The 22314-nt window shown below is 42.7% G+C and overlaps 1 protein-coding gene across 1 annotated transcript; it reads right to left on the reverse strand.

The window, feature by feature from the left end:
* Window positions 1–214: 214 nt before the first annotated feature.
* Window positions 215–2134, reverse strand: LOC142740365 (trophoblast glycoprotein-like). Its single transcript, XM_075849915.1, has one exon. It carries the CDS (start codon window positions 1433–1435, stop codon window positions 356–358), a length of 1080 nt encoding a protein of 359 aa, XP_075706030.1. The 5' UTR covers window positions 1436–2134; the 3' UTR covers window positions 215–355.
* Window positions 2135–22314: the final 20180 nt, after the last annotated feature.

Genomic DNA, 22314 nt, shown 5'->3' on the forward strand with positions numbered 1-22314 from the left:
TCCCTCTTATGTCACATGGACAGGACACTTCTCCTTACTGTTTGCACAGGGTCTTCTCCTAGTCATGATCTCCCTGCGATACGTCCTCTGCAGTAACTTCTAGAGCCGAGAGGTGGCGCTCTATTCCTGTTATATATATAGACCTGTATATCTCGGGGAGCCCTAGTCCCGTCTGTTACAATAAATACTGCTCACCCTGTGGATCTTGTAGGACGTGCCGTGTATTGCATACAATATATACACTCTACAGGATACATATACATATATACATATTATGACTTCATTTCCTTTTGCATTTCAATAAATAGTAAGAAATCTTGTAGACGGGTCGGGCTGGGGAGCAGTTTCTCAAGTTTTAAATCCCAGTTGAAGCATTGGACCTCCTTGGGTCAGAGTCTTGTTCATATCGGTAATGATATCCTTCCATCTGGTCCCTGCAGGCTTCTCGGAAGTTGTTGAGCCACCTCTTAATCCCTCGTCGGTTCAAGTAGAGGACCATAAGGAATATAACTCCTATCAGAGCCAGCACTATTCCAAAGAAGACATAGGAGGCTGTCTCAAGATCTTCGTTGTTACACTTGAGTCGGTCAGTTTTCAAGCTGAAGACCAGGGTACCATTTAGGTTTGGTGGTTCTGAGCACTGGAGACTTGAGGCTTCTGAAGTTTGAGAAGTATTTTTGAGCCACACGATCATGTCGGTGATCTTACAGTCGCAGACTATTGGGTTGGGGCTCAGATAAACTTGAACTTCCCTTTCCTTGAGTTGTGGGATTGTTTCTTTATCAATTGTCTTAATAGAATTATTTCCAAGGTAGATCGTTCTCAAGCTCCTGAGATCCAACACGTTATTGGGGAAATCTTGGAAATCATTGCCAGTAAGTTCTAAAGTCTTGAGGTTCCTCAAGCCTTCAGTCCATGGAGAGTTAAATAGCTGCTTCTGAGACGCTTCTTGAAGGACATTGTTGAACTTTAAGGTTTCCAATTGAGTTAGTCCAAGAAACGTTTTGTTAGATAAAGACTCCAAGGGGTTGTTGCTGAGGTCTAAGGTGGTCAGGTTGGGGAGATCAATGAACGCCTTTGACTCTATGGCTTGAATGTTGTTGTGGGTGAGAAGGAGAGTCGTGAGGTTAGGTGTCCCATATCTCCGGAGGAAGGTCCCTTGAAGGAAGGTGATATTACTTCCAGTGAGTGACAGGTTTTGGACCCAGTGAGGGACCTCCTCAGGGAACTCCTGCTGAGGAGATAGGACATGGCATTGTACCAGACCAGTCTTGTTGTGGCAGTAGCAGTTTAAGGGGCAAGAAAGGGAAACATTGACTAAGACAAGCATCCCCATCAACTGAAAGACCAGGGAGCTATGAGCTTCAGAAGAACTCAGCAAGGAGGTGATGAAGGAGAAGCTGCCATGGGAGTTGAGACGGAACCTTCGGGGCATGTTTCAGAGTTTAGGATAAATTTAGAATATGGCCCCAAAAGTAGGAAAACAAATTCCCCTGTGTCCTTGTGATTGTCAATGAAAGGAAGCACCAAACCAGACGTCTCCTGTCTCATCCTCAGCTCCTGTCAATGCATGGGGAGGCTCCTGCAGCATCTCACACGGAGAACTGAGGCTTCTCAAGTCAGGGAGCCCGGAGTCCTTGCATTGGAAACTCTTAATTTGATTTTGACGTCTCTGTCAGGTCAGATGGATGGACTGGTGTCTAAAGAGACGCCTCTCCCCTCTCTGCCACACGAGCAGAGGCTCCTCCACCTCCCATCAGCTGTGACTTCTATTATAGAAGAAGAAAAACGCTGGATGTGTTATTACCTAGTCTTCATATATACACCCAGCCACCACTGCTTAACCCTCGAAGGAAAGCTCTGAAACAACCTGGAGAGAAGCAGGAGACTACCAGGAGTATGCCAGGAGACTACCAGGAGACAAGCAGGAGACTACCAGGAGTATGCCAGGAGACTACCAGGAGACAAGCAGGAGACTAGCAGGAGACAAGCAGGAGACTATCAGGAGACAAGAAGGAGACAAGAAGGAGACAAGCAGAAGACTACCAAGAGGCAAGCAGGAAACTAGCAGGAGACTAGCAGGAGTATGCCAGGAGACTACCAGGAGACAAGCAGGAGACAAGCAGAAGACTACCAGGAGTATGCCAGGAGACTACCAGGAGACAAGCAGGAGACAAGCAGAAGACTACCAGGAGTATGCCAGGAGACTACCAGGAGACAAGCAGAAGATAAGCAGAAGACTATCAGGAGACAAGCAGGAGACAAGCAGAAGACTACCAGGAGGCAAGCAGGAGACTAGCAGGAGACAAGCAGGAGACTATCAGGAGACAAGCAGGAGACAAGCAGAAGAATACCAGGAGGCAAGCAGGAGACTAGCAGGAGAATGCCAGGAGACTAGCAGGAGACAAGCAGAAGACTACCAGGAGGCAAGCAGGAGACAAGCAGGAGACTATCAGGAGACAAGCAGGAGACAAGCAGAAGAATACCAGGAGGCAAGCAGGAGACTAGCAGGAGAATGCCAGGAGACTAGCAGGAGATAAGCAGAAGACTATCAGGAGACAAGCAGGAGACAAGCAGAAGACTACCAGGAGGCAAGCAGGAGACTAGCAGGATTCTAGCAGGAGACAAGCAGGAGACTACAAGGAGGCTATCAGGAGACTATCAGGAGACTATCAGGAGACAAGCAGGAGACTATCAGGAGACTATCAGGAGACTATCAGGAGACTATCAGGAGACTATCAGGAGACTATCAGGAGACAAGCAGGAGACAAGCAGGAGACAAGCAGGAGACAAGCAGGAGACTAGCAGGAGACTAGCAGGAGACACGCAGGAGACAAGCAGGAGACTAGCAGGAGACTAGCAGGAGACAAGCAGGAGACTATAAGGAGACTATCAGGAGACAAGCAGGAGACTATCAGGAGACAAGCAGGAGACTATCAGGAGACAAGCAGGAGACAAGCAGGAGACACGCAGGAGACAAGCAGGAGACACGCAGGAGACAAGCAGGAGACTAGCAGGAGACTAGCAGGAGACTAGCAGGAGACAAGCAGGAGACTAGCAGGAGACAAGCAGGAGACTAGCAGGAGACACGCAGGAGACACGCAGGAGACAATGGTGTAAGTTTTACCTTCTATATATTCACACTTTGACTCTCATCCTTTCTTCACTCTTCATTTTCCTTGTTTGATGTTTTCTTAATTGTATTTTATTAGAAGATTGTGTGGAAAGTCTCTGACCCCCAGGAGATCAGGGAGCGCCGTCTCCCGTACTGTTCTTCTCACTTTCCTTTAGTAAACTTCATGTCAATCTGTGATTAGCTTAAAAGTCTATAAGATGCTACACCTCCTAGTATGTAGTCCAGCTGCTGCGGAACCTCTCAGAGGAGGGAAGGAGGAGCTTCAGAAAGAGGTTTTGTCATTGTTGGGGTCGGTATTATAAGGCACCACACACTTCTTACTATGAATTATTAAGAATATTAGAAGTCAACTTGGAGTAAGTAGCAAATTATTAAGACTCTGTTCAAATTAGTGTCACACTTCCCTACCAACATAAACACACACACACACACACACACACACAAATTTATTTGTGCAAACACACACACAACACGCACATATATACGTACACACACATACACAAGATACAAACACATATATACATACTGTACATACACACATACAAACATCAGTTAATGTTTGCTACATCGGTATACATACATATAAACATATTCCTATATACACATAAATTCACACATTCAAATATATGTACACACTTTCATACAGACACACATACATACATACATACACACATACACACATGCATATATCATTAAATGCATACAGTATATACATACATATACATAAACTCATACATACACACATAAATATACATACATAAACACATATGCATACATACACAAGCGCACAGACACTGTGAGGCCTCATTTACACGAACGTAATATACGCGCGTGTGACGCGCGTGCTTTGCACGCATGTCGTACGCACCTATATTAGTCAATGGGGCAGTTTAGACGATGCGTGAATTGCGCTCAGCGCGTGTGCGCAGAAAAAAACTCACGACATGTTCTATAATCGTGCGTTTTTCGCGCACTCACGCACCCATTGAAGTCAATGGGTGCGTGAAAACCACGCATGCCGCACGGAAGCACTTCCGTGCGAACTGCGTGATTCGCGCAAGAGCTGTCAAACTCCTGAATGTAAACAGAAAAGCACCACGTGCTTTTCTGTTTACAAACATCCAAACGGAGTGTCAAATTCGAGATGAGCGCACCGAACTTCACCGGGTTCGGCCAAACTCGTTTTGACCGAAACCGGTAAAAAATGTTCGGGTACGCGACGTCAGGAGACAGTCACTGTCCACGGTGCTGAAAGCGTTAAACTGGTTCAGCACCATGGACAGTGACTTCCGCTACGAAAATCTATGAACCTGTAAAAAAAAAAAGACGTTCTGATTTACCGATAACTCCGGTCCGACCTCCCGGGATGACAGTTAAGTCCAAGTGACAGCTGCAGCCAATCACAGGCCAAGCACAGGCTGCAGCCAATCACAGGCCAAGCACAGGCTGCAGCCAATCACAGGCTGCAGCGGTCTCATGGACTGCGGCGTCATCCTGGGAGGTGGGGCCGGATGACAAGAGAGGGACGCGTCACCAAGGCAACGGCCGGGAGCCCGGACTGGGGGAAGCAGGCAGTTCATGGTAAGTATGAAAGTCTTTTTTTATTCACAGGTTGGTGTATATTGTGTTCGGCATTCACTGTCGAGGGTGCTGGAAGAGTTACTGCCGATCAGTTAGCTCTTTCAGCACCTTGGACAGTGACGGACGTCGACTAGCCTCATCTCTATGATGGCGGCTGCGCGAAAATCACGCAGCCGCGCATCATACACGGATGACACACGGAGCTGCCAAGTGCCTTTTGCGCGCGCAAAACGCAGCGTTTTTTGCGCGCGCAAAACGCACACGCTCGTGTAAATGAGGCCTGAGACACACACACACGCACATATATATACACACACACACACACACACACACACACATTATACTACACACATATACACACAGATACATACACACACACACACACACACACACACTTAAATACACACACACACACACACACACACACACACACACACACACACACACACATTATCCTACACACATACACACGTATATATGTATACACACACACATGTAAATATACACATACATAAACTCATAAAAAACACACACACACACACACACACACACACACACACACACACACACACATACATTCTCCTACACACACACATACATTCTCCTACACACACACATACATTCACACACACATAAATATACATACACATATACATATATACACACACATACATTCGTACACATACATACATACATACATTCATACATACATACATAAATTATCTATCTATCTATCTATCTATCTATCTATCTATCTATCTATCTATCTATCTATCTGTCTGTCTGTCTGTCTGTCTGTCTATCTATCTATCTGTCTGTCTGTCTGTCTGTCTGTCTGTCTGTCTGTCTGTCTGTCTGTCTATCTATCTATCTATCTATCTATCTATCTATCTATCTATCTATCTATCTATCTATCTATCTCATAACTATCTATCTATCTATCTATCTATCTATCTATCTATCTATCTATCTCATATCTATCTATCTATCTATCTATCTATCTATCTATCTATCTATCTATCTATCTATCTATCTATCTATCATCTATCTATCTATCTATCTATCTATCTATCTATCTATCTATCTATCTATCTATCTCTCTCTCTCTATCTATCTATCTATCTATCTATCTATCTATCTATCTATCTCATATCTATCTATCTCATATCTATCTATCTATCTATCTATCTATCTATCTATCTATCTGTCTGTCTGTCTATCTATCTATCTATCTATCTATCTATCTATCTATCTATCTATCTATCTATCTCATATCTATCTATCTATCTATCTATCTCATATCTATCTATCTATCTATCTATCTATCTATCTATCTATCTATCTATCTATCTATCTATCTATCTATCTATCTATCTATCTATCTATCTATCTATCTCATATCTATCTATCTATCTATCTATCTATCTATCTATCTATCTATCTATCTATCTATCATCTATCTATCTATCTATCTATCTATCTATCTCTCTCTCTCTCTCTCTCTCTCTCTATCTATCTATCTATCTATCTATCTATCTCATATCTATCTATCTCATATCTATCTATCTATCTATCTATCTATCTATCTATTTATCTATCTATCTATCTATCTATCTATCTATCTATCTATCTATCTATCTATCTATCTATCTATCTATCTATCATCTATCTATCTATCTATCTATCTATCTATCTATCTATCTATCTATCTATCTATCTATCTATCTCTCTCTCTCTATCTATCTATCTATCTATCTATCTCATATCTATCTATCTCATATCTATCTATCTATCTATCTATCTATCTATCTATCTATCTATCTGTCTGTCTGTCTGTCTGTCTGTCTGTCTGTCTGTCTATCTACAGACTATAATGTGATTGTGTAGTGCACATTTCATGAGTGTCAGTAGTTGGAGTCAGCGCTGATTTGCGGCAGGAGGGGGTTAATTATCAGCATTGATTTTCCCGATGTCCGGTACAAGTGGCAATAAACACTTGTAACGGTTTCAATCTGAGGAGATTCACATCATCACATTTCTCCTCTTCTTCTCACGACCCAGTGACATGATCTTAATTTGTGGCGCTGCTGTCTGACTCTCGCTGGGGGGCCCCCAAACCTCTCAGTGGAGACATTGTATTTCCTGCACTTCTGCTGCAAAATATTCATCATCCAAACCCCAATAACCAGTCTGCAAACCAAACCCGTATATTAAAAACCCACAGGTACAATCTGAAGCTACTGAGCCCCTATCCAAAATCTCCAGCCGAGACCCCGAATGTCATTATATTCCTATCTATCTATCTATCTATCTATCTATCTATCTATCTATCTATCTATCTATCTATCTATCTCATATCTATCTATCTATCTATCTATCTATCTATCTATCTATCTATCTATCTATCTATCTATCTATCTATCTATCTATCTATCTATCTATCTATCTATCATCTATCTCATATCTATCTATCTATCTATCTATCTATCTATCTATCTATCTATCTATCTATCTATCTATCTATCTATCTATCTATCTATCTATCATCTATCATCTATCTCATATCTCTCATTATCTATCTATCTATCTATCTATCTATCTCATATCTATCTATCTATCTATCTATCTATCTATCTATCTATCTATCTATCTCTCTCTCTATCTATCTATCTATCTATCTATCTATCTATCTATCTATCTATCTATCTATCTATCTATCTATCTATCTATCTATCTATCTATCTATATCTATCTATAATGTCCGTGGCCCCAGCCTCCTCCTCAGGAGATGCCAGCGCTTGCATCCACTCACCTCCGCCGGAGCCCCGCTCTTAAAGGGACAGCGCGCGCACCGGACATCTTGAACGACCTTTGACCCGTGAGTACCCTGGGCTATAAGAGGGGTCAAGCCCCCTAGTTCGATGCCTGAGCATTGTTAGTCTTTCCCAGTCTGTCTCGCAAATGGTTCCTTATTGTCTCCCGTTCCAGCTGTTACCCGTGCCCTGTTACCGTTCCTGTATTCCGTATTGTTCCTGTGTCTGCCACGTCAAGTGCCATCTGCCACGTCAAGTGCCATCTGCCACGTCAAGTGCCATCTGCCACGCCAAGTGTCTTCTGCCACGCCAAGTGTCATCTGCCACGTCTAGTGTCTACCGCTTCATCGGATACTGCCCGCCACGTCTAGCGCCACTTGCCGCACCCTGCCTCCATCCGTGCTGAGGCCACAGCCACCGCCCGGACTATTTCAGGTACCCAAGCATTATTGTTCGCCATTTACTTCCGCATAGACTGTGACCTGGTCAGCTGCCTCCCTGCTACGGCGGAGCGGCCTAGTGGGTCCACATACCCTGTGCCCGTGACAGTACGCTCAGGCCATGGAACCCGCTGGCCAGCCCAAGACCCCAGTACAGAAGATTCAGACAGAAATGCAGGACCTACGCACACGTCAGTATCAACTCCTTGAGGCGGTGAATTCTTTCCTGGTCCGCCTGGATCTACTCGCTGTTCCACCCCCGGTTCTTCCTCCTGAGGCTGTTGCTGTGCCACTGCCTGTTGCTCCCCCTGTTTGTTCCGGATCCACAGTTCCTCTGCCTCTTCCTCCTCGCTACGACGGTGACCCCAGAGCATGTAGAGGATTTCTCAATCAATGCACGGTGCATTTTAGGCTACGGCCTCATCTCTTCCCCTCCGAGGAGGCCAAAGTGGCATTTATTATCTCCCTCCTCGCTGGCAAGGCCCTCACATGGGCGAACCCAATCTTGGAGCAACAAGGACCTGTATCCTCGGACCTAGCCTTGTTCCTGCAGTCCTTTCGTGCAGTGTTCGAGGAGCCGGGTCGAATATCCTCTGCCGCAGCCACTCTGTTGACACTCAAGCAAGAAGGCTCCACAGTAGGGGAGTATGCGATCTCCTTCCGTACCCTAGCAGCCGAGCTGGCATGGAACGTCTCCAAACGTTAAAACCTCTTCCAAATTGTCGATACCTGTGGCCATCGTCACCGGACAGACATCACATCCTTCCTCCGCCTATCTTGACTCTGGAGCGGCTGCTAATTTTATCCACCAGGATCTAGTGGATCGGTTTCAACTACCCAGAGTCCGTCTGGAGAGACCCCTGGCAGTTGCCTCTGTGAATGGTCTACCGTTGCCTGATCCAATCATGCTCATCACTGAGCCGTTGACACTACGGGTCGGAGCTCTTCACTCAGAACAGATCACCTTCCTGGTACTACCCAAGGCTATCAATCCTATCCTGCTGGGTCTGCCATGGCTCCGTCTACACGCCCCGACACTCGACTGGAGCTCTGGAGAGGTTCTTCAATGGGGTCCCAGATGCCATAGCCATTGCCTGTCACAAGTCCGTCCTGTTGTGCCCCCTCTGCCTCAGTCACTCTCCGATCTACCTTCTCAGTATGCCAGTTTTGCGGATGTCTTTTGTAAACGAGAGGCTGAGACGTTGCCTCCACATCGGAATTATGACTGTCCCGTTGAACTGGTTCCCAATGCTTCTCTTCCCCGTGGACGAGTATATCATCTCTCCTTGCCAGAGACTTTATCGATGTCAGCCTATATCAAGGAGAACTTGGAGAGGGGTTTTATTCGAAAATCTTCCTCCCCGGCCAGGACAAGACGACTTCTTCCTCAACTACCACCAAATGACAAATCTGAAAGTCCAACACCAACTAATTTGGTCTTTACCGAGTCCCTCTTCCTGTGTCGACTTCATCTCAGGTTCCCGCTGCTGACTCTGCATATGGGGACTTCCTGCAAATCTGGCAACAGACCCGGTTCTCTATTTTGCTGGCAGTAGATCGCATGAAGCGAAAGGCAGATACCAAGAGAAGAGAGCCGCCTCAGTATCTTCCGGGGACTAAAGTCTGGCTGTCCTCTCGGAACATTCGCTTGAAGGTGCCCTCATACAAGTTCGCTCCCAGGTTCCTTGGACCATTCGAGGTCCTGCAGCAGATCAACCCTGTCGCCTACAAGCTTCGGCTGCCTCCTACCCTCAGGATTCCCAACTCCTTCCACGTCTCCCTCCTGAAGCCTGCGATCCTAAACCGCTATTCCAAGACTCCCAGCCCTGCGGTTGCTCCCAGCGGCTCCTCGGACATCTTTGAGGTCAAGGAGATCTTGGATACCGAGAGAGTGAGAGGAAAGACCTTTTATTTGGTGGATTGGAGGGGGTTTGATCCCGAAGAGAGGTCCTGGGAACCAGAGGAGAACCTCAATGTCCCTACTCTTCTAAATAAGTTTCTCTCTCGCTCCGGTCCCAAGAAGAGGGGGCGTAAGAGGGGGGATACTGTAATGTCCGTCGCTGCGGGCTGTCCGCTCCAGCCTCCCGCTGACAGCCACAGCCACGAGTCGGCAAGCGCTGGCCCCAGACTCCTCCTCAGGAGACGCCAGCACTTGCATCCACTCACCTCCGCCGGAGCCCGCAGGAGCGGGGACGATCGTGCGCGCACACCAGACATCTTGAACGACCTTTGACCCGTGAGTACCCTGGGCTATAAGAGGGGTCCAGCCCCCTAGTTCGATGCCTGAGCGTTGTTAGTCTTTCCCAGTCTGTCTCGCAAATGGTTCCTTATTGTCTCCCGTTCCAGCTGTTACCCGTGCCCTGTTACAGTTCCTGTATTCCGTATTGTTCCTGTGTCTGCCACGTCAAGTGTCATCTGCCACGCCAAGTGTCATCTGCCACGTCAAGTGCCATCTACCACGTCAAGTGCCATCTGCCACACCAAGTGTCTTCTGCCACGCCAAGTGTCATCTGCCATGTCTAGTGTCTACCGCTTCATCGGATACTGCCCGCCACGTCTGGAGCCACTTGCCGCACCTGCCTCCATCCGTGCTGAGGCCACAGCCACCGGCCGGACTATTTCAGGTACCCATGCATTACTGCCTGCCATTTACTTCCGCATAGACTGTGACCTGGTCAGCTGCCTCCCTGCTATGGCGGAGCGGCCTAGTGGGTCCACATACCCTGTGCCCGTGACAATATCTATCTATCTATCTATCTATCTATCTATCTATCTATCTATCTATCATCTATCTTATATCTATCTATCTATCTATCTATCTATCTATCTATCTATCTATCTATCTATCTATCTATCTATCTATCTATCTATCTCCTATCTATCTATCTGTCTATCATCTATCTATCTATCTATCTATCTATCTATCTATCTATCTATCTATCTGTCTATCATCTATCTATCTATCTATCTATCTATCTATCTATCTATCTATCTATCTATCTATCTATCTATCTATCTATCATCTATCTATCTATCTATTAGAGATCTATCTATCTCATATCTATCTATCTCATATCTATCTATCTATCTATCTATCTATCTATCTATCTATCTATCTATCTATCTATCTATCTATCTATCTATCTATCTATCTATCTATCTCATATCTATCTATCTATCTCATATCTATCTATCTATCTATCTCATATCTATCTATCTATCTCATATCTATCTATCTATCTATCTATCTCATATCTATCTATCTATCTATCTATCTATCTATCTATCTATCTCATATCTATCTATCTATCTATCTATCTATCTATCTATCTATCTATCTATCTATCTATCTATCTATCTATCTATCTCATATCTATCTATCTATCTATCTATCTATCTATCTATCTATCTATCTATCTATCTATCTATCTATGTCTGTCTGTCTGTCTGTCTGTCTATCTCATATCTTCTTTATTTTTCTTTCTTTCTTTCTCTATTATAGATTTTTTTTTAGATTTAGACATAACTAAGGATACATTGAATTTATTACATCTTGATATTAGTGAACGACTTGTATTTTCTGGATCGTTACATTTTCACGGCTCCTGTGCTTCTTTCCTCTCCCTCTTCCTGAATAGAACAGATGAAATTGTATTTTCCGCCTTGATTTACCGTATCCCCTCCCCCAGTGCCTGCGCAGATGAGCAGCTGTGTAAACCCGAGTCTGCCCCGAGCGCCTCCGTATTAATCACCTTCCATTATCCGGAGCTCCAGCAGAATCGAGAGTTTTATTGCTGTTTACCTGAAGAGAAGGCACCGGAATCAATTATCTAGAAGTCTCCATGAGATGCAGAGTGGAACATGTTCCTGCTGCAGAATGTTCTACCGCCTCATAACAGGATCACAGAGTTACCCCGCAAATATATCAAAACAGAATGCCATGAAATTTGCTCACTGCTCAATATGTATTATAACCGAAATAATCTATCTATCTATCTATCTATCTATCTATCTATCTATCTATCTATCTATCTATCTATCTCATATCTATCTCATATCTATCTCATATCTATCTCATATCTATCTCATATCTATCTCATATCTATCTATCTATCTATCTATCTATCTATCTATCTATCTATCTATCTATCTATCTATCTATCTATCTATCTATCTATCTATCTATCTATCTATCATCTGTCTGTCTGTCTGTCTATCTATCTCATATCTATCTATCTATCTATCTATCTATCTATCTATCTATCTATCTATCTATCTATCTATCTATCTAATATCTATCTATCTATCTATCTATCTATCTATCTATCTATCTATCTATCTCATATCTATCTATCTCATATCTATCTATCTATCTATCTATCTATCTATCTATCTATCTATCTATCTATCTATCTATCTATCTATCTATCTCATATCTATCTATCTCATATCTATCTATCTATCTCATATCTATCTATCTCATATCTATCTATCTGTCTGTCCGTCCGTCCGTCCGTCCGTCCGTCCGTCCGTCCATCCATCCATCACCTTTCTATCCACATAAAATAAATAATGTGTGCCATACTTTTTGTCATTTCATTAGTATTTCTTAGTAGAGAAATGAGAGTCTCTAGATTTAGTCTCCTTGATGAAAATATACCTTTATATTATGGCCATATAATGCTGGTATATAGTGCCTAAATAATAGCACTTTACAGAGCAGCAAAATATCTCCATATACTAAGCCTAAGTGGTACTTCCATACAGATTCTAAATATTGCTGCCAAAGTGTTTTTACGTAATACTGTATAGTGCCAAAATAATACCTCCATACAGTGCCAAAATAATACCTCCATACAGTGCCAAAATAATAACTCCATACAGTGCCAAAATAATACCTCCATACAGTGTTAAAATAATAACTCCATACAGTGCTAAAATAATAACTCCATACAGTCCCAAAATAATACCTCCATACAGTGCCAAAATAATAACTCCATACAGTGCTAAAATAATAACTCCATACAGTGCCAAAATAATAACTCCATACAGTGCTAAAATAATAACTCCATACAGTGCTAAAATAATAACTCCATACAGTGCTAAAATAATAACTCCATACAGTGCCAAAATAATAACTCCATACAGTCCCAAAATAATACCTCCATACAGTGCCAAAATAATAACTCTATACAGTGCCAAAATAATACCTCCATACAGTGCCAAAATAATAACTCCATACAGTGCCAAAATAATACCTCCATACAGTGTTAAAATAATACCTCCATACAGTGTTAAAATAATACCTCCAAACTGTATAGTGCCAAAATAATAACTCCATACAGTGCTAAAATAATACCGCCATACTGTGTTGAAATAATACCTCCAAACTGTATAGTGCCAAAATAATATCTCCATACAGTGACTGAATAATACCTCCATACAGTGCAGAAATAATACCTCCATACAGTGCTGGAATAATAGCGCCATACTGTATAGTGCCGAAATAATACCTCCATATTATATAGTGCCGAAATAATACCTCCATATTGAATACTGCCGAACGAATACCTCCATACAGTGTGGAAATAATACTGCCATACTGTATAATGCCGAAATAATAACTCGATACTGTATAGTGCCAAAATAATACCTCCATATTGAATACTGCCGAACGAATACCTCCATACAGTGCAGAAATAATACCTCCATACAGTGCTGAAATAATAGCGCCATACTGTATAATGCCGAAATAATACCTCCATATTATATAGTGCCGAAATAATACCTCCATACAGTGCGGAAATAATACCTCCATACAGTGCTGAAATAATACCTCCATACAGTGCTGAAATAATACCTCCATACAGTGCTGAAATAATAGCGCCATACTGTATAATGCCGAAATAATACCTCCATATTATATAGTGCCGAACTAATACCTCCATACAGTGCGGAAATAATACCTCCATACAGTGCTGAAATAATACCTCCATACAGTGCTGAAATAATACCGCCATACAGTGCTGAAATAATACCGCCATACTGAATAATGCCGAAATAATACCTCCATATTATATAGTGCCGAACTAATACCTCCATACAGTGCTGAAATAATATCTCCATACAGTGCAGAAATAATACCGCCATACTGAATAATGCCGAAATAATAACTCAATACTGTATAGTGCCAAAATAATACCTCATTGAAGGAACAGGGGGAGTAGGAAAAGTAGTGTGTTTCATAGATGTAAAAAATAAAAAATACTTTATTATTAAATTGTTATTAAAAACAATGTTGGATGTAATTTACGTTGCGCCAAAGTCCCCTAGATTGGCACAATATGACAAATTATGTCTAAATTAAATTGCTCCAATTCTATAGTAGTATATTGATTTATATAGACGACTGACCTCTCAGTGTTGGTGAGAAAACAGTCAATTGCAAGCAAAAAATTATTATTAACGTTCCTCCAACGGGCTGTAGATAAAGCCCAGCGATGGGGAAACCCCTACATCAATCTTGCTGCAATGGGTTCCATGTACATGCATATAACTGCATAGATTGCATGCACAAATATCCTGTGTGAGCAGACACGACACAGCAGAGTCGAAACCGCAGCGTGCCAGCAACTACACAGGAGTAGGAAAGGAACAAGCCACAACAAGTGACAGCACTGTTGAATTGCCTAGATAGTGACCTGTGAATGATGTATCAGCAAATACTCTGCCCTGTCAGGCAGTCAATGACTTGCGAATCACAGCTTGTGTGTTATCATGTATGTGTATCTCAGCATAGCAGAGTTGAAACTGCTATGCTGTGACAGCTCTGCAAGGGGGAGTAACAGATCGGCCGTGCTCCCGGACGGGCGGCCACACAGGCAGTGTGCCTGAACAACGAGCACCAGTGCCTTGCAGGGGTGAGTACTCTGCCTGTCAGGCAGTTAGTATACTGAAGCACAGTTTCTTTATTATTTATTATGTAAGTTGAGCTGCCAGGTCATTCACACACACGTGGTGAGGGCTGGGGGAAGGAGAGCCGCTATCAGCTGTCTGTGTACGGACTTTACTCACACACAGCTCGGCTCCGTTCCCCTGTGCAGAGCAAACTAAGTCAGCTGCCCAGCGTGCAGCCTCGGCAGGCCATTGTCCCTAACTAAAGCAGATATTCTGTAGGGTAGATGGTGAATAGAACTGCTAGTAGGCAGTACGGAGCAATATTAAGCATCCAACATTGACAGTGGTATTAAATAAGTTCTTTTAATACCACTGACAGGCAGAGTACTCACCCCTGCAAGGCACTGGTGCTCGTTGTTCAGGCACACTGCCTGTGTGGCCGCCCGTCCGGGAGCACGGCCGATCTGTTACTCCCCCTTGCAGAGCTGTCACAGCATAGCAGTTTCAACTCTGCTATGCTGAGATACACATACATGCAGTGGCGTAGCAATAGGGGTCGCAGCGGTCGCAACTGCGACCGGGCCCCGTAGCTAGGGGGGCCCGCAGGCCCCCCTCACCACACTAGCGCTGCAATGATTGCTCTACATTGCTGGGTCCCTGCTGTGGTACAAAAGAGACCCAGTAATGTAGCATAAAGCATTGGTGGCAGCTCAGCTGTCAGAGAGTCATTGCGTGGAGGGGGAACAAGACGGTGGAAAATGAATGATAGATGAATCCACTCATCTTACGAGACCCAGCCCCGCCCACTGTACTGTCCACCCAATCAGCTCACTTCTTGCTGTTTCCCTCTTCCTCGTGACCTGTTCAGAGAGAAAGGAATGGCTACAGCAAGAAGATGGTGTCCGTGTCTGCTGCTCCCCTGCAGTACCAGCTGCTCTCTGACCCCACAGCAGATGTAAGTAGCAACTAGTAATCCAGCTCTTAACCCCTTCACTGTGTGTATGTATGTCTGTCATGCTGAGCAGCCACACCTCAGGGCTGACAGTTTAGCATAACAGACAAAGTATCTATCTATCTATCTATCTATCTATCTATCTATCTATCTATCTATCTATCTATCTATCTATCTATCTATCTATCTATCTCATATCTATCTATCTATCTATCTATCTATCTATCTATCTATCTATCTATCTATCTATCTATCTATCTATCTATCTCATATCTATCTATCTATCTATCTATCTATCTATCTATCTATCTATCTATCTATCTATCTATCTATCTATATATCTCATATCTATCTATCTATCTATCTATCTATCTATCTATCTATCTATCTATCTATCTATCTATCTATCTATCTATCTATCTATCTATCTATCTCATATCTATCTATCTCATATCTATCTATCTCATATCTATCTATCTCATATCTATCTATCTATCTATCTATCTATCTATCTATCTATCTATCTATCTATCTATCTATCTATCTATCTCCTATCTATCTATCTATCTATCTATCTATCTATCTATCTATCTATCTATCTCCTATCTATCTATCTATCTATCTATCTATCTATCTATCTATCTATCTATCTATCTATCTATCTATCTATCTATCTCATATCTATCTCATATCTATCTATCTATCTCATATCTATCTATCTATCTATCTATCTATCTCATATCTATCTATCTATCTATCTATCTATCTATCTATCTATCTATCTATCTATCTATCTATCTAATATCTATCTATCATCTATCTATCTATCTATCTATCTATCTATCTATCTATCTCATATCTATCTATCTCATATCTATCTATCTATCTATCTATCTATCTATCTATCTATCTATCTATCTATCTCATATCTATCTATCTCATATCTATCTATCTATCTATCTATCTATCTATCTATCTATCTATCTATCTATCTATCTATCTATCTATCTATCTCCTATCTATCTATCTATCTATCTATCTATCTATCTATCTATCTATCTATCTATCTCATATCTATCTATCTATCTATCTATCTATCTATCTATCTATCTATCTATCTATCTATCTATATATCTCATATCTATCTATCTATCTATCTATCTATCTATCTATCTATCTCATATCTATCTATCTCATATCTATCTATCTATCTATCTATCTATCTATCTATCTATCTATCTATCTATCTATCTATCTATCTATCTATCTATCTATCTATCTCCTATCTATCTATCTATCTATCTATCTATCTATCTATCTATCTATCTATCTATCTATCTATCTATCTCCTATCTATCTATCTATCTATCTATCTATCTATCTATCTATCTATCTATCTATCTATCTCATATCTATCTATCTATCTAACTATCTATCTATATATCTCATATCTATCTATCTATCTATCTATCTATCTATCTATCTATCTATCTATCTATCTATCTATCTATCTCATATCTATCTATCTATCTATCTATCTATCTATCTATCTATCTATCTATCTATCTATCTATCTATCTATCATCTATCTATCTATCTATCTATCTATCTATCTATCTATCTATCTATCTCATATCTATCTATCTCATATCTATCTATCTCATATCTATCTATCTCATATCTATCTATCTCATATCTATCTATCTATCTATCTATCTATCTATCTATCTATCTATCTATCTATCTATCTATCTATCTATCTATCTATCTATCTATCTATCTATCTCATATCTACACTGGCGTAGCTATAGGGGTCGCAGCGGTCGCAATTGCGACCGGGCCCGAAGCCAGGGGGGCCCACAGCCCCCCGCACCACATCAATAAAAAGTTACTATAGTAACTCGGGCCGCGGGCCCCTGTTGCTATAGTAACAGACTGACCTTACCTTCCTGGTTCCGGATCGCAGCGGAGGTCCTGACGTCACAGCGCTATGCGCCACACACAACATCGAGAGGACAGAACTTCCGCCGCGGCTGAAGAGGAAGGTAAGATTAGTTGCCCTGACTGGCGGGGTCCGACTCCCGGGACCCGCCAATCAGCTGTTTTGAAGGGGCCGCAGCACTCGTACGAGAGCTGCTCCCCTTCATTCCTGTCACACTGTGAATCGGTGTCGGCGATTCACAGTGTGAGCGAGTAGTGAAATGAAGGGGAAGCAGCTCTCGTACGAGTGCTGCGGCCCCTTCAAAACAGCTGATTGGCGGGTCCCGGGAGTCGGACCCCGCCAGTCAGTGCAACTAATCTTACCTTCCTCTTCAGCCGCGGCGGAAGTTCTGTCCTCTCGATGTTGTGCGCGGCGCATAGCGCTGTGACGTCAGGACCTCCGCTGCGATCCGGAACCAGGAAGGTCCCGGGAGTCGGACCCAGACACATCAGCTATGCATGGCCTATCCTGAGGACAGGCCATCAATGTTTAGGGACTGCACAACCCCTTTAAGCCTACGATGTAGCAGGCTTAGAGGGCCCATGAGACAGGATCACAGATTGTGTGATCCTGTCTGCTGGGCCCTGTGTCTAAGACAATCACATGGTAGGCTTAGTTAGATACATGGCCCATGTGTGATCCTGTCTGTGGGACCCTGTATCTAAGCCTACCACACTGTCGGTTTAGATACAGGGCCCCAGCACACAGTAATCTTATACTGTATAAGATTACTGTCTGCTGGACCCTGTATCTAAGCCTACCTTGTGGTAGGCTTAGATACAGGGTCCCACAGACAGTATCACACATGGGCCCTGTATCTAAGCCTAACACATGTGTTACTAATCATTTTTATTGTGTGTTTTCTTACAGGTTCGGTCGTTGGACTACGTCGGATTCCAGGACTACTTCGATGACAGCTTTTTTTTTATTATCAATAAAATGGTTAATGAGGGTTGTGTGTTTTTTTTTTTTTATTTCAATAAAATATTTTTTCTATGTCTTTGTGTTTTTTTTTCAACTATATTACTACCGCCTTAGTAATGGCCGCCGGCTGATTGACAGCATCCATTGCTAAGGTGGGGCTTAGTGTTAGCCGGTGCAGAGGCGAACACTAACCCCCTTTATTACCCCGGTACCCACCGCCACCAGGGGTGCTGGGATGAACCGGGTACCATCCAATACTTGACCATCTGTAGTGATGGTCGGCCACTGGGGTGGCCGCAGGCTGGTAGTATCAGGAGGGGAAAGGCCAAAAACAGTGGCCCTTCCCACCCTGGCGATGCTAGGCTGCTGCTGCTTTATTGTATCTGGCTGGTTATGAAAAATGGGGGGGAACTCACGTCATTTAAAAAAAATAAAATAAAAAATAATTGGAAAGAACGATGTGGGGTCCCCCCCCAATTTTCATAACCAGCCAGATACAACACAGCAGCAGCAGGCAGCATTACCAGGGTGGTAGGTGCCACTGTTTTTGGCCTTCCCCAGCCTAATACTACCAGCCTGCGGCCACCCCGGTGCCTGCCCGTCACTACAGATGGTTGGGTACTGGTTCGTACCCGGCTCTTCCCAGTACTCCTGGTGGCGGTGGGTAAAGGGGTAATAATGGGTGTTAGTGTTGGCCTCTGCACCTGCTAACATTAAGCCCCGCCTTAGTAATGGAGGTTGTCAATCAGCCAGCGGCCATTACTAAGGCGGTGATAATAAAGTTTAAAAAGATACAAGCACATAGAAAAAATATTTTATTGAAATAAAAAAACAACCCTCATGAACCATTTTATTGAGAATAAAAAACGCCGTCATTGAAGTCCTCGTTCCGAAGTCCAACAACCGAACCTGTAAAAAAACACAAATATAATCAGTAACACATAAAGAAGCAAAATTATTATTCTTACCTTTCCTGGGTCCAGCGCTGGAGCTGCAATGTCAGCGAGCTGAGCCCTGTATCTAATCCGATCATGTGTGATACTGTCTGCTGGGCCCTATATCTAATCCTATCATGTGTGATACTGTCTGCTGGGCCCTGTATCTAATCCTATCATGTGTGATACTGTCTGCTGAGTCCTGTATCTAATCCGATCATGTGTGATACTGTCTGCTGGGCCCTATATCTAATCCAATCATGTGTGATACTGTCTGCTGAGCCACTGTATCTAATCCTATCATGTGTGATACTGTCTTCTGAGCTCTGTATCTAATCCTATCATATGTGATACTGTCTGCTGAGCTGTGTATCTAATCCTATCATGTGTGATACTGTCTGCTGAGCCACTGTATCTAATCCTATCATGTGTGATACTGTCTGCTGAGCTGTGTATCTAATCCAATCATGTGTGATACTGTCTGCTGAGCCACTGTATCTAATCCTATCATGTGTGATACTGTCTGCTGAGCTCTGTATCTAATCCTATCATGTGTGATACTGTCTGCTGAACTGTGTATCTAATCCTATCATGTGTGATACTGTCTGCTGAGCTGTGTATCTAATCCTCTCATGTGTGATACTGTCTGCTGAGCTGTGTATCTAATCCTATCATGTGTGATACTTCCTTCTGAGCCACTGTATCTACTCCTATCATGTGTGATACTGTCTGCTGAGCTGTGTATCTAATCCAATCATATGTGATACTGTCTGCTGAGCCACTGTATCTAATCCTATCATGTGTGATACTGTCTGCTGAGCCACTGTATCTAATCCTATCATGTGTGATACTGTCTGCTGAGTCATTGTATCTAATCCTATCATGTGTGATACTGTCTGCTGGGCCCTATCTCTAATCCTATCATGTGTGATACAGCCTGCTGAGCCACTGTATCTAATCATATCCATAGTTTATATGGTCGTAGTGCTATAGATATGCGGTCTCCTATACACACATTTTTTGGGGGGGACACATATGTATTAGGGCTATTTCCCCTGACATTTTAAGCCCTTAGTGACGCCCCGGCTGCTAGTGCTGCATTGTTGGGTCACTTAGACCCAGCGATGCAGCTGAAAGCTGCGGACCGTCGGCCATGAGAAGTTTGCGGGGGGGGGGGGGGGCCCCAATAAGAACTTTTGCATCGGGGCCCATGAGCCTTTAGCTACGCCCCTGCATACATGATAACACACAAGCTGTGATTCGCAAGTCATTGACTGCCTGACAGGGCAGAGTATTTGCTGATACATCATTCACAGGTCACTATCTAGGCAATTCAACAGTGCTGTCACTTGTTGTGGCTTGTTCCTTTCCTACTCCTGTGTAGTTGCTGGCACGCTGCGGTTTCGACTCTGCTGTGTCGTGTCTGCTCACACAGGATATTTGTGCATGCAATCTATGCAGTTATATGCATGTACATGGAACCCATTGCAGCAAGATTGATGTAGGGGTTTCCCCATCGCTGGGCTTTATCTACAGCCCGTTGGAGGAACGTTAATAATAATTTTTTGCTTGCAATTGACTGTTTTCTCACCAACACTGAGAGGTCAGTCGTCTATATCAATATACTACTATAGAATTGGAGCAATTTAATTTAGACATAATTTGTCATATTGTGCCAATCTAGGGGACTTTGGCGCAACGTAAATTACATCCAACATTGTTTTTAATAACAATTTAATAATAAAGTATTTTTTATTTTTTACATCTATGAAACACACTACTTTTCCTACTCCCCCTGTTCCTTCAATCATATATTGACAATCGGTGGTGTACACCTAGTGTGAGTTACTCCGACATATATTATATATAAATTGTACGGGGGTAATACCCATCCAAATATATAACAAAATAATACCTCCATGCTCTTTAGTGCCGAAAGAATACCTCCATACTGTATAGTCCTGAAATAATACCTTCATACAATGCTGAAAAAATACCTCCATACCGTACCGAAATAATTCCTCCATACAGTGCTGAAATAATACCCCCTTACAGTTCGGAAATAATACCTCCATACAGTGCTGAAATAATACCTCCATTCAGTGCTGAAATAATACCTCCATACAGTGTGGAAATAATACCTCCATACAGTGTGGAAATAATACCTCCATACAGTGTGGAAATAATACCTCCATACAGTGGGGAAATAATACCTCAATACAGTGCTGAAATAATACCTCCATACAGTGCTGAAATAATACCTCCATACAGTGCTGAAATAATACCTCCATTCAGTGCTGAAATAATACCTCCATACAGTGTGGAAATAATACCTCCATACAGTGGGGAAATAATACCTCAATACAGTGCGGAAATAATACCTCCATACAGTGCTGAAATAATACCTCCATACAGTGTGGAAATAATACCTCCATTCAGTGCTGAAATAATACCTCCATACCGTGCGGAAATAATACCTCCATACAGCGCTGAAATAATACCTCCATATTGAATACTGCCGAACGAATACCTCCATACAGTGCTGAAATAATACCTCCATACATAACAAAAACTAAGCTGCTATACAGAGCCAAAATAAATCATACTGTGTCTTAACGACAATCGAATCCAGGGACTCGGGATTGACACGTGTTT

The sequence above is a fragment of the Rhinoderma darwinii genome, chromosome 2, assembly GCF_050947455.1.
Source record: "Rhinoderma darwinii isolate aRhiDar2 chromosome 2, aRhiDar2.hap1, whole genome shotgun sequence".
Classification (NCBI taxonomy): Eukaryota; Metazoa; Chordata; class Amphibia; order Anura; family Rhinodermatidae; genus Rhinoderma; species Rhinoderma darwinii.

Excerpts from the sequence above, each read along its gene's own strand:
- LOC142740365 (XM_075849915.1), bottom strand. The coding sequence starts at position 1,435 with ATGCCCCGAAGGTTCCGTCTCAACTCCCATGGCAGCTTCTCCTTCATC.